Source organism: Ailuropoda melanoleuca, chromosome 14 (genome assembly GCF_002007445.2).
Source record: "Ailuropoda melanoleuca isolate Jingjing chromosome 14, ASM200744v2, whole genome shotgun sequence".
NCBI lineage: Eukaryota > Metazoa > Chordata > Mammalia > Carnivora > Ursidae > Ailuropoda > Ailuropoda melanoleuca.
Window position 1 is genome coordinate 100,785,698 of NC_048231.1, and position 12,178 is coordinate 100,797,875.

At 38.9% G+C, this 12,178-nt stretch overlaps 1 protein-coding gene across 7 annotated transcripts in view; it reads right to left on the reverse strand.

Annotated features, from left to right (window-relative positions):
* The window catches only part of NETO1 (neuropilin and tolloid like 1), a 122,385-nt gene that overhangs the window by 52,165 nt on the left and 58,042 nt on the right, over window positions 1-12,178 (reverse strand). For 6 of the 7 annotated variants that reach the window (XM_019801804.2, XM_019801802.2, XM_019801803.2 and 3 more), the window contains exons 5-6: window positions 2,193-2,234; window positions 1,947-2,113 (exon numbers count right to left, since the gene is read on the reverse strand). In XM_019801804.2, coding sequence (XP_019657363.2) covers window positions 1,947-2,113; window positions 2,193-2,234 — 209 coding nt within the window. The remainder of the gene's footprint in view (window positions 1-1,946; window positions 2,114-2,192; window positions 2,235-12,178) is intronic. The other variant, XM_019801807.2, reaches the window with a different exon arrangement.

Genomic DNA, 12,178 nt, shown 5'->3' on the forward strand with positions numbered 1-12,178 from the left:
GAATAATAAACTGCAATCTAGCTCCTTTATAATCCAGGGAGTGGGTTGGCTTTTATGTCACGAACAGCCTTTGATTCTTTTTTTTTCTTTCAAAGGAGGAATCACTGGGTCTTTCTTGATAATACAATAAAAGTTTTCAAAGATTTGCACAGATGCAAAGAGGCCCGCCAGGGGCAAAGCTGGAAGATGGAGCATGGCTCTGAATGTCTGTGACTGCAAGTCTGGGCAAAGCGTGCCACACTCCCAAATTGTATGCAGACCCAGAGACAGATTCATGGGAAAATCAAGTGAAGAAAGCCAACATACTTCCTGAAATACCAGCCTCCTCAAAGATGACGCTATTCCCCCCCCCCATCCTGAATGTTCAGCCACCAAATTCTCCTCTATCGATCTTGAATCTTTCCTTCGCCTGTCTACCGTCACAAGCTAGCCTCAGCTACGGGGCTCATTGCCACGTCTTCCTCTTGCATCTTCTCACTCCTCTGTCCCTACTTCCCAGGGAAAAACTCTTTTTCCAGAATGCCAGTCTGATCACATCATTCTCCTGCTGCACACTCTTCCATGTATCACTAAGGCTATCAGAATGAATCCAAGTTCTTTTGGTCCCTTTGGCTCAAAGACTCATTATCCATCTCTATACTTTTATTCGGTCACATTCAATCACTTAATTCCTTAAAAAAAAAAAGCTCACTGTCTTCTGATTCTATGACTCTGATGCCATTCCCTCTACCTGGAGAGCCCTTCCCTGGTCTACCTGACTCAAAGCTGTTTCTTATTAAGATTCAGTGAACACCCTGGCTGAATTTGATTCCACATTTGACTTACCTTCGCAGGTGTATCCAGACTTTTCCCCCTCTCTACTACAGCTTAGGAACACCTCAATGATCATGTCTCATTCCTTGGATTATTTGGTTACATATTTGTCTAGGTATTACACTGGAAACATGAGGACAGGGGCTGGCTGCCTTCTTCATCTCTCCAGCATGAAGGTTGAGACTTTACAGAGCCACTAAATCTATTAATTAAATAACAAACTGTTTCAACCTCAAGAAACAGTCAACGACAAACCTAATAAATCAATAATGCTTCGCTGAAACTATGAAACTGAGGAATGACAATAAAGGGAGGGGGATAAGCAAATAATCAACGCTCCCCACCTATGATAGTGACTGACACAGAGTGATCCCCAGTATTTCTAAAAATTTCAGTAATAGGATAAATATGGTCGTACTCAAGAAGTATTTCCAAAATAGTGGCCTGAGTCGGAATCTAACCCATAATATATTTAGTTTAATAGCATGTAAATTTATAATTTAAAACATGTATTGCCAGCATTTAAAAATCAAGGTGATCAACATAAAATCCTGCCTTCTTCCACGTTATGAGAAAATTGGAGGCTTGGTGATGTTAGACCAATACTTCCTCATAGTGACAATAAAAAGGAGCTTAAGAGGCAGTGGAGTCCTGGCTGGCCTCTTTGCATGGGCCAGGCTCTCCTGGGTCCTGTTTGCCACTGTCCCCCAGCCTTATCACATGATATTTTATATGTCAGACATTTTGCAAGGCCTGGAAAATGTCTTCCAAAGATTTAATATTAGGTTGAAAAGTGAGCTAGCTACAGATACTGACAGTAAGGGCATAGGGTGATTTTACTTAGACCCATAGATTATGGACCACATTTCAATCGATTTTCCAGAGTTGGAGAGCCACATTAGGGTCTCTGGTCCAGGTGATCAAATGATCTCTTCGAAGTACCCTCTCCATTTTATTTATGACATCGAAAATTTCCTTGGATGGGGCAAGACAAGTTGCGTTTCAAACCAAAATAAAATAAAGCTTACGATTACACTCTGAAACCCACTCAGTGTGTCCATTGGTTCAAAGCAGTGCATGCTCCAGACACTTCCCAAGCTGACTGTTAAATCTGTTTTCACCTTCAGACTGACCTTGGATCGTGGAGGTGCCCGGATGTACCACTTGCAATCCACGGCCTCGCTAGCAGAAGCTTTGCCTTCTTTCATAATTTGTATAGATTCCACAATTCCTTCAGGACCGCCCATCTCAAACTCACATGCTAAATAACGAAATGCCAAACAAACATACAAAAATGGAGCTTGAATAATAAACCAAAAGTATATTTCAGAGCAGAAAACAAAGACCTCTGAACATTACTGAGTATCTATTTTACCAACCTGGTAACGGTTTCAAAACTCCAAGGTCCTTAAAGTCAGGATCTTAAAAATTGAGAAAAAGATAATTAGTCTTATTCTACATTTATTCCTTAAAATGATGGTGAGTAATATACCATTAAATTATTCAGGAATCTGCCAAAAAAATATATGAAGAGAAATTAAGTGGTCAAATAAAAAAACTGTATGATAATGTTAAGACTGAAATGTTAATTAATAAAACAGAATTATTACCACAGCATTTTTATCACTACAAAGGAAGTCATTTTTTAAAAATCTTCCAATGCCATTCTTCATCTAGGAATCAGATAAAGATATTACTCATTATCTCTAAATCCATAATCGGACACTAGATGGTTTTGTAAAATGTATCCATAGCTACGTCAAGCTTTGAGTAAACTTCCATCTATGACACATATAATCATTTTGTCTGATTTAACAGATTCTGTAAATTGTTGAAACACAATTTTCTTTGCCACTGAAATACTAGAAGTACAAATTTCAGCTGTGAAACCGAGGGCCTCTCTCCCCGGGCAGAACACACTATCTTGTTTCCAGCAGACCTTCTTCCCTAACTTTTCAGTCCATGATAGCCTCCACAGTATTCCTCTGTATTCCCTGTGTCCTCTCAATGTCAGCTCCCTCCTTGGCTTTCCCCTAACCCTACCCCAGGTCCAGGTAGGTGTCCTTCTCTGCTCATGTACTCGGGGGAAGCTTGATTTATCAGAAGCCTCGGAAGCATAGTAAGTGTTAGAAGCCAAAGTGGTGGGCTTGTTTTCATTTCCTGAAATTGATTTGAGATAGGTATGCAACCAGTGAAATGTAACGGTGAGCCAGTTGGAGGACCTCTGAGAAAGTTTTTTTCAATAATAAAAAGAAACAAGGCATACATAGTTTTCTGGCTCACACTGTGATCTGGTTTGTATGCCGTCCCTTTGGGATTACGCACAGTGGTCAGCTTATGACGTTGACAGGTGCTAACATGAGGAGATGCTAACTCTCAAGGGTAAGCAGAATAGAAACCTGGAGAACGTGAATCCCTACAGACATCACTGGGGCACCGTATTCATCTATCCTGTAGTCACACTTCCCTCTCCCTTTTGCTTTTTTTTTATTTTATTTATTTATTTATTTATTTATTTATTTATTTATTTGACACAGAAAGAGACAGCCAGCGAGAGAGGGCACAGGCAGGGGGAGTGGGAGAGGAAGAAGCAGGCTCCCAGCAGAGGAGCCTGATGTGGGGCTCGATCTCAGGACTCTGGGATCATGCCCAAGCTGAAGGCAGACACTTAAAGACTGAGCCACCCAGGGGCCCCTCCCCCTTTTGCTTTTTGAAACAATGTATATCCTTATAATTTCAATTACTTTGAATTGGATTTTCTTTTACTTATGGATAAAGGCATTAATGGCTACGATTTTTCTTGGAGACACATGGCATCCAATTTAAAAGGTGACTGCGAAATTTAATTTCTTTTTACTACTAAGGTATTGGCTATAAATTAAAAATCTTATAAAGTTAGAAATATGTTGAGAGACACTGCTCAACAAGAGTCTAGGGCTGAAGTACGAAAGGGTAGCACTCTCAGGAGGCAGTTATTTCTGGACATCAAGACTGGGTGTGCACAGATGCTGGGGTGTATCCAAGTGGGCTCCTTTATACGTCTGTGTGTTTGGAGATGCTAAGCCCGTGGCATCAGGCTTACTGTATCACTCTACTTATTTTCATTGCAGTTTTTTTTTTTTTCTAATTTTCTTAAACAGTAATGCATACTGATACATTGAAATGGAAAGGCCTGGATCAGCCAGGCTACTATTTGGTCAGGTCAACTATTTAGACACACTTTATAGAACACAATTATAATGTGGTAATGCATTTTGAATCAAGATACAAATTCCTTTAACTATTTTGAAGACAGTTCTTTTACCTTTTGGAAGGAAGGAAGGGAGGAAGGAAGGAAAAAAGAAAGAAAGAAGGAAGGAAAGAAAAGAAAAAGAGTGAGGGAAGGAAGAAGAAAGAAGTACCTGTATGCAATTTCCAAGAAAGATGCAGAAATGAGGACAACAGGTTCATTTGGATCAAGATGCCCCAAATAGGTTTTTTTGCCTTCATCTAAATTAATGGATATTCGGTTATTCTTTCAAAAAATGTATGGGGCGCCTGGGTTAAGAGTCTGCCTTCGGCTCAGGGCGTGATCCCAGTGTTCTGGGATCGAGCCCCACATCAGGCTCCTCCACTGGGAGCCTGCTTCTTCCTCTCCCCCTCCCCCTGCTTGTGTTCCCTCTCTCACTGGCTGTCTCTGTCTCTGTCAAATAAATAAATAAAATATTTAAAAGAATGTATATATATATATATATATAGAGAGAGAGAGAGAGAGAGAGAGAGAGAGAGAGAGAGTGTGTGTGTTTTTAATTATTTGAGAGAGAGAGAGAGAATCTCAAGCAGACACCCTGCTGAGCAGGGAGCCCAACATGGGGCTCCATCTCATGACCCTGAGATTATGACCTGAGCCAAAATCAAGAGTCGGACACTTAGCCAACTGAACCACCCAGGTGCCCCTCAATAAAATGTATATTTAATACGTAGTGTGTGCAAAAAAAGAACTATGTTTTGTACAGAATTACTCAGATTGGCTGTCACCACTGAGCAGTTTTATTGGTATTGAAGACCCACTACTTTCCCTTACATTTACATCAAGCTTGCCCACCTCAGTTATCCAGACTCCTTATTATTCATTATGTCCTTTTCACTATTTTGCATAACGTTTCATAATAGTCATTACAGATTCGAATGTTTCAGCCTGGCATGGCTGTTCCTATGATTCTTGTGGAAATTGTAGCTGGTATTCCATTTTCTGGTTTGAAGGCTAACATTTGTTATTTTTATAACTCGTGCTAGACAATGTTGAGAGAAATGCCAGTTCTGGGAGTTGAAAATTTATTTTTGTCTTTGTATTAATGGTGAGAGCACTGATGGTTAAGAAGAGGCGGGGGGAGGGAGGGAGAAAAATACTTGAGGAAAAAATTGTTTCTGCACTTCCATTTGAATGAGCCACCAGTAATATCACAGTTACAATAACAGATGGCCCCCATGACATGGAAAACAGACAGAAAATAAACAACACAATACTTTTTTTAAGGCAGCCTACACTGAACTTAAGAACACTAAGGCTGGTTTTTGTTGCCCCAGGTTGTTCGGGGACAATGACAGAAATAGAAGCACAGTGAGGTTGGACTCAGTGAGCCACCTTTTACTCTACATTTCTCCCCAAAGCTGTTCTCCACTAAGCAACCCCAAAAAACTTTTAAAAATATAAATCAAATCATTATACTCACCTGGCTTTTCATTGAGCATAGAATAAAACCACAGCTGTTTTTAAAGGACTATAATTTTCTGTGTGTTCTTGCCCCTGACCCCCTGGCCCAATGTATCACAGGCTCTCGACTTTTCTGTCTCTTCTCAAAACATGTCGAGCTTTCCTGTTCCTCCCGCATGTGAGGCTGCCCTCAGTGCTCAGAACTTCCTGCCTGCTCCATCTGCGCTGCCCTCACCACAGATCTTTGCATGGCTGGATCTTTCTCCTTCTTCAGCTCATGACTGGAGTACTGTCTTCTCAAAAAGACCTTCCTGTATGAGCCTTTCTAAAGTAACACTACCACATCCTCTCCAACATATGGAGGTTCCTCAAAAAGTTAAAAATAGAGCTACCTTATGACCCAGTAACTGCACTACTGGGTATTTACCCCAAAGATACAGATGTAGTGAAAAGAAGGGGACATGCACCCCAATGTTCACAGCAGCAATGTCCACAATAGCCGAACTGTGGAAGGAGCCGAGATGCCCTTCAACAGGCGAATGGATAAAGAAGATGTGGTCCATCTATATGATGGAATATTACTCAACCATCAGAAAGGATAAATACCCACCATTTGCATCAACATGGATGGAACTGGAGGGGATTATGCTAAGTGACATAAGTCAAGCAGAGAAAGACAAATATTATATGGTTTCACTTATATGTGGAACATAAGGAATAGCATGGAGGACATTAGGAGAAGGAAGGGAAAAATGAAGGGGGAAGACAAACCACGAAAGACTATGAACACCAGGAAACAAACTGAAGGTTTCAGAGGGGAGGGGAGTGGGGAGATGGGTTAGCCTGGTGATGTGTATTAAGGAGGGCACATATGGCAATGAGCACTGGGTGTCACATGCAAACGATGAGGCATGGAACACTACATCAAAAACTAATGGGGTGCCTGGGTGGCACAGTGGTTAAGCGTCTGCCTTCGGCTCAGGGCGTGATCCTGGCGTTATGGGATCGAGCCCCACATCGGGCTCCTCTGCTGTGAGCCTGCTTCTTCCTCTCCCACTCCCTCTGCTTATGTTCCCTCTCTCTCTGGCTGTCTCTCTGTCAAATAAATAAATAAAATCTTAAAAAAAAAAAAAAACCAAAAACTAATGAAGTACTGTAAGGTTACTAACATAACATAATTAAAAAAGTAACCTTACCTCTCACTTTCTTTTCTTCCTTCATGGTTTCTTTTATCAAAATCCACTTTTTTTTTTATAATAATTTTTTATTATGTTATGTTAGTCATCATACAGTATATCCTTAGTTCTTGATGTAATGTTCCATGATTCATTATTTGCATATAACACCCAGTGCACCATGCAATACGTGCCCTCCTTACTACCCATCACTGGCCTATCCACTATTGTTTTATTACTGGTTTACTTTCCTACCGGCCATTGACTCCCACCAGACTATAAGGAAGCACACTCTATAAAGGACTTTTATCTACTGCTCCTATCCTCCAAGACCTAGAAGACAACTTGGACATAGTGGGAGCACCATAAATATTACTGAATTTAACATAGTTCTCTGTGTATATAAAAAATACATTTACTTTATACCATGTTGATTTTCTTATACTGTTGATGTATTTGCAACACATATAACTACCCCTTTCCAATTCAGAGGCTCCCACAGTAAATTATCAAATTAGATGCTATATTAGGGACTAATCTCCAATAAACCAAACCCAAGACTCTTTCTTTCTGGGACACCAGCTGACATTCGCCCTCCCTTACAGTTGTGGGTAGCGTGTGACCAAGTCCTGCCCAGTGAAATGTGGACAAAATGGCTGAACTTCACTTGAAGGCTGAGCTCTTAAAACTACTTGAAACAATTGTCACTCCCTCTTCTTCTATCACATGGTCCACCTCAAAAGCTATACACAGAAGATCCCATCAGCTTCAGCTCCTAAATGAATATGTATGACAGAGTTTCCAGATCCTACATGCTATTTGATGACATCATCACTATTATGGTTACTGAAACATTTGCTTGTGTTTCCAAGAATATTCTAAGGTGGTGGATTTAGGGTATAAAGGACATACATTTTCAGAGATTAATCCAGCTTATTCTCAATAATTTTACTGGACATTTACTGGCTTGCTTCAATTTTCCCTGCTGTAATCTCTGTACCTCATTTTTGTCAAAGACACTGTTATTATGAAATCTAGAATTATGTCTCGAACATACATGAAAGCACACCTAGAATTTAGGACATTTTCTGTCTTATTTTATAATTGCATATATATGTAAAAATATTTTAATTTTTTTTCTAATTTTAAAAATTTTACTTAACTGTATGACTATTATGAAATTCAATAATATTTCCCCTGAAACAAAAGAAACATTATCTGTAATATATTCTTCTTCCTGTGCAGGGGAGACACTTGTTGGAGATGAAGGAGATTGTCAGGCTCACTTTCTCCACCACCTTTACATGGTCTATTTCTAACGCTGGAGAAAAGGATGACACTAATATTCCAAAGCCGTGTCTCACTCACAAAAAGGAGAAATCTACTCCAAAAAAAGATGGGAAAGCTGTCCATCAGAAATGAAAATATGACAAAAGCTATCATTCCTTCAGTTTCATAGATGTTAATAATTTGTTTTATTGCTATTTAGGCAGAAAAATATTTTCTAGTAATTTCACTGTGACAGTTTGATCGTGGCATTATTTTGAGATAAATAACTGTTTCAAAAGGATTGAAAATTTTAAATGTAGACATAATCAGCTCTTCGAAAGCTAAACATCTTTTATTACACTTTTGAAACTAAAGCTGATGAAGTCCCTGAGGCATCTTACGAAGTCAGTCATTGTCCTGCTTCAGCTGGAGAAGCACACGCAGGAGATGACAGACCAATAAAGCAGGGCACGGCTGCCATTGCTGGCTGTCTCCTGGATGGATGGTCAGAAAACAACAACAACAACAACAACAACAACGAAACAGGAATCTCCTGCTTTCCAACCATACAGCAACTTGCTGATTTAAAGTTTTAGCTTTAAACAAGAAAAGAGACTCAAAATCGCATCTACAGAACTTTATTTTTGTGTAACAAATAGATGGATAGACATGGTTGCAGTTGCTTCCTTTGCTTGAGTGATTATGCACGGACCAATCACTAAAGACCTTCTTCTATGTGAACACTTGGCAACAAATGTGAGTTGTGGTGAAATATTCAAACTGTTGGAAAACTTTTGAATGTTATGAGTTATGCTGGAACATCCGTGTTGACATTTGCACCGACGGTGCAAAAGCAACGGTAAATAAACTGCTGGCGCCTTAGCAGGATTCAAGACAATGGCACCAAACCACAGCCTTTGGTATTCATTGTATAATTCGTGCCCATGCATTTATGGGGGTAGAGAACTATTTTACTTAAAAAACTCCTTGATGAAAAAGTGTTATTTTTTTAAATCTAAAATTTTGAGTACATGTCTTTTCTGCAGAACGAACATAGTGAATCTGTTGGCTTTAAGGAAAACAACTGACAATATTTGCTGCCAATGATAAAACTCAAGCTTCAAGCAAGGAAAATCAGTCCATCACTGTGTATCTGACAGCTTCTCAATACTTAAAGCATTTTTAAATGCAAGTGTTGATTAAATGAACAAATGTGATTTTTGATGTTCAATAATGAAATGGGTCAACATTTGGAAGATCCGGGTTACAGTGATCCCATAATTGTCAAAGAGTAACGCATGGCATTAAGAAACCATGCGTGGGTAAAAGAGCCATAGACAGATGTTAATGGACAGAATACAAAAACTTCACTGATACAGTTTCACATTGCCCATTGCAGCTAACCTTAAGAAACTATCACGTTTTGAGGTTGAAGGTAGAATCCATCTGAGAAGGCTACAAAAATACTCTTCCCTCTTTCAACTACATATCTCTGTGAGGCTGAATTTTCTTCATTCACTTCAACTATAAGAAAACATTGTAACACATTTAATGAAGTAGATTTGAGAATCTAGTTTCTTCTAATAGGCCAGACACTGAATAGATTCCCCCAAATAAAAACAATGTAATTCTTCTAATTACTTTAATATTTGTTAATATTTTAATATCAATAAGTGCTTTCAACATATGATTTTATGTTAACACAGTATAAGTTTTCTATGAATTAACTAATAGCTATTTAAAATGTTATCAGCTTGAATGTCTAATATAATAAGAATTGACAAATATGGCCATATAAGCCAAAGCAATTTCTTCAGTATTTCCTAAGAGAGGGGTAGGGGCTTTAAGACTACAATATTACAGAAGTTCTGCCCTAGCCAACCCCACCTTTGTATCATGGGTACAGGTCGTCTTCCAACAAAATTCAAAGTTGCAATTTATTAACTCAGGACTGTGTGATACATTTATTTCATATTCAAAAGAAATTTCCACAATGCTAGCCATACTGTAGATGGGCTTTCAGTAAATTAATATTTATCTTATTAGACTATCACTGAACCAAACCAGAGGTATCTTCATTTTATAAATGAACAAAATGGAGGTTCAATTACTTTAGAGAAATGCAACTTGTTTTGACCTAAAACCTACACAGCTTTAGAGCTAACTTATAACATTGTACGAGTCATTAAATATCCCTGAAACTTTCTTTTCCTGAGCTCAAAATGTTGTTGGTCTAGGCTTTTACAGCTCACGTTTGCCATTATAGCACAAAACACAGTGGTATTCCTTGAACAACAGCTTATGGGAAAATGGAGTTGCTTGACCTGTCCATGTAACCATAACTACAAAATCCTCTGATTATAAAACTTAACTTCAATACTTGGATATGTTTGTAAGGCACAGCTCAACTACCCAACCAGATAGTCTTAGAGCATGTGAATCAATATTTCCCTCAAACTCCCATAATCTCACACATTCTGAATTATCTCATGAGCTACGTAATGTCTCCACTTCTCCTGTCTATTTACTGTGTAGAGTCCTGAAATATCTGTGGGTATATCTTTATTCAGTCAGCTCTTGCATGGAAACTAACTGCCACTCCAACGGCCACTTCGGTATCTCCACCCTTCTCTACCCATCTAGAACCAATCCCAGTCTTGGCTCCTTGCTTCCTACATAAGATCGAAAAACCACTGACTTTGTGGTTTTAGCAATCAGTTAAATGAACTTAAAATGCCACTTTAAAAAGCAATTGCAAAAAATCTTGACAGCATAGTACTAAAATAGCTTGCATCACCATATTATCTGATTTATTTTACTTTTGTCTAGAAGCAACATTGCTGTAACATAAAATTCATAGTATAATACTTAAACCTTTTTAAGGTTGCTGTTATCTATGAGTATAAGGCTGGCAATTACACCTTCACAGTTTCTCTTTCTAAGGGTTTTAATGTCGGCACCGGGTTTATAAATCATGACTTCTGGGTTAATAAAATTTACATATGTGGATTTTAGGAATCAAAACTAAAAGAATTTCAGGAGGAAATTTGCAAGCCCTTTAAAATATTATTGAAATGTGCATGGCTGTACAGATGTTCTGTTTCCTTGTTTCAATTCTTCAGCTATTATATAGCAAGTATTCTCATGATGCTCGTATTCACATTTTTAAATATATTGAGAAAACATAACTCTTTCTTATAAAATGTATGCAAGGAATCTGGATTTTGCTTGTGCTCACAATAAACAGGCTTTAACAATGTTAGTTTTGATAGATTGTCACCAGACAATAGTATTTTTCTATGGGGAAAATATGCATTTACTATATAGAGTAAAGAAAAAACTGTGAGAGGAAAGGAAGAAGAAATCATCAGAAGACCAAAAGAGTAATAAAGACAAATAAAAAACCCTAGATTGTCCAAAACTGAATATTGAATGCAAAGGAAGCCAGGGAAGCTCTTGATTGATTATTGGCCACTCCTCACCTCCCACCCCCTTCTCTCAGAAGCCCCTATTCACTCACCCAGTGAGTATGCCCTAAATGACGTGAAACCTCAGATAAACACGCCCAGCTTTTGAACCATCCTTTTCATTGAACTGGTCTCATAAGACATTTCTTGCTGGCATAACTGTGGTGCCAGTCCTGTTAGGAAATGAACATTTCCTTTAAAAATAAAAAATAAAAAAGATTGATTGATTTTTGAGAGAGAGAGAGAGAGAGAGCCTAGAGCAGGGGAAGGGACAGAGGGAGAGAAAATATCCACGCAGACCCCTGCTGAGCACAGAGTCCTACGACGGGGGGCTTAATCTCACGAACCAAGAGATCATGACCTGATCTGAAACCCAGAGTCAGATGTTCAACTGACTGAGCCACCTGGGTGCCCCTGAATGAACGCTTCCAATCCCCTCATCTTCCTCTCAACAACTTCACATTTACTCTTTCCCAACATCCAGCAGCATTTATCTATACACACAAGAGAAATACAGGCCTCCGGTTACGGAATGAAGAAATCACAGGAATAAAAGGCACAGCACAGGGACTACAGTGAATGATATGGTAGTAACATTGTATGGTGACAGATGGAGCTACACTGAAGGGGGGCATAGGGCAGTGTATACAGAGGTGAGTCACTACGTTGTACACACGAAACTAAGGTAACATTGTGTGTCAACTATACTCAAGGGAACTATTTTCTTTTAAGTGTTATTTTAGGGGAGCCTGGGTGGCTCA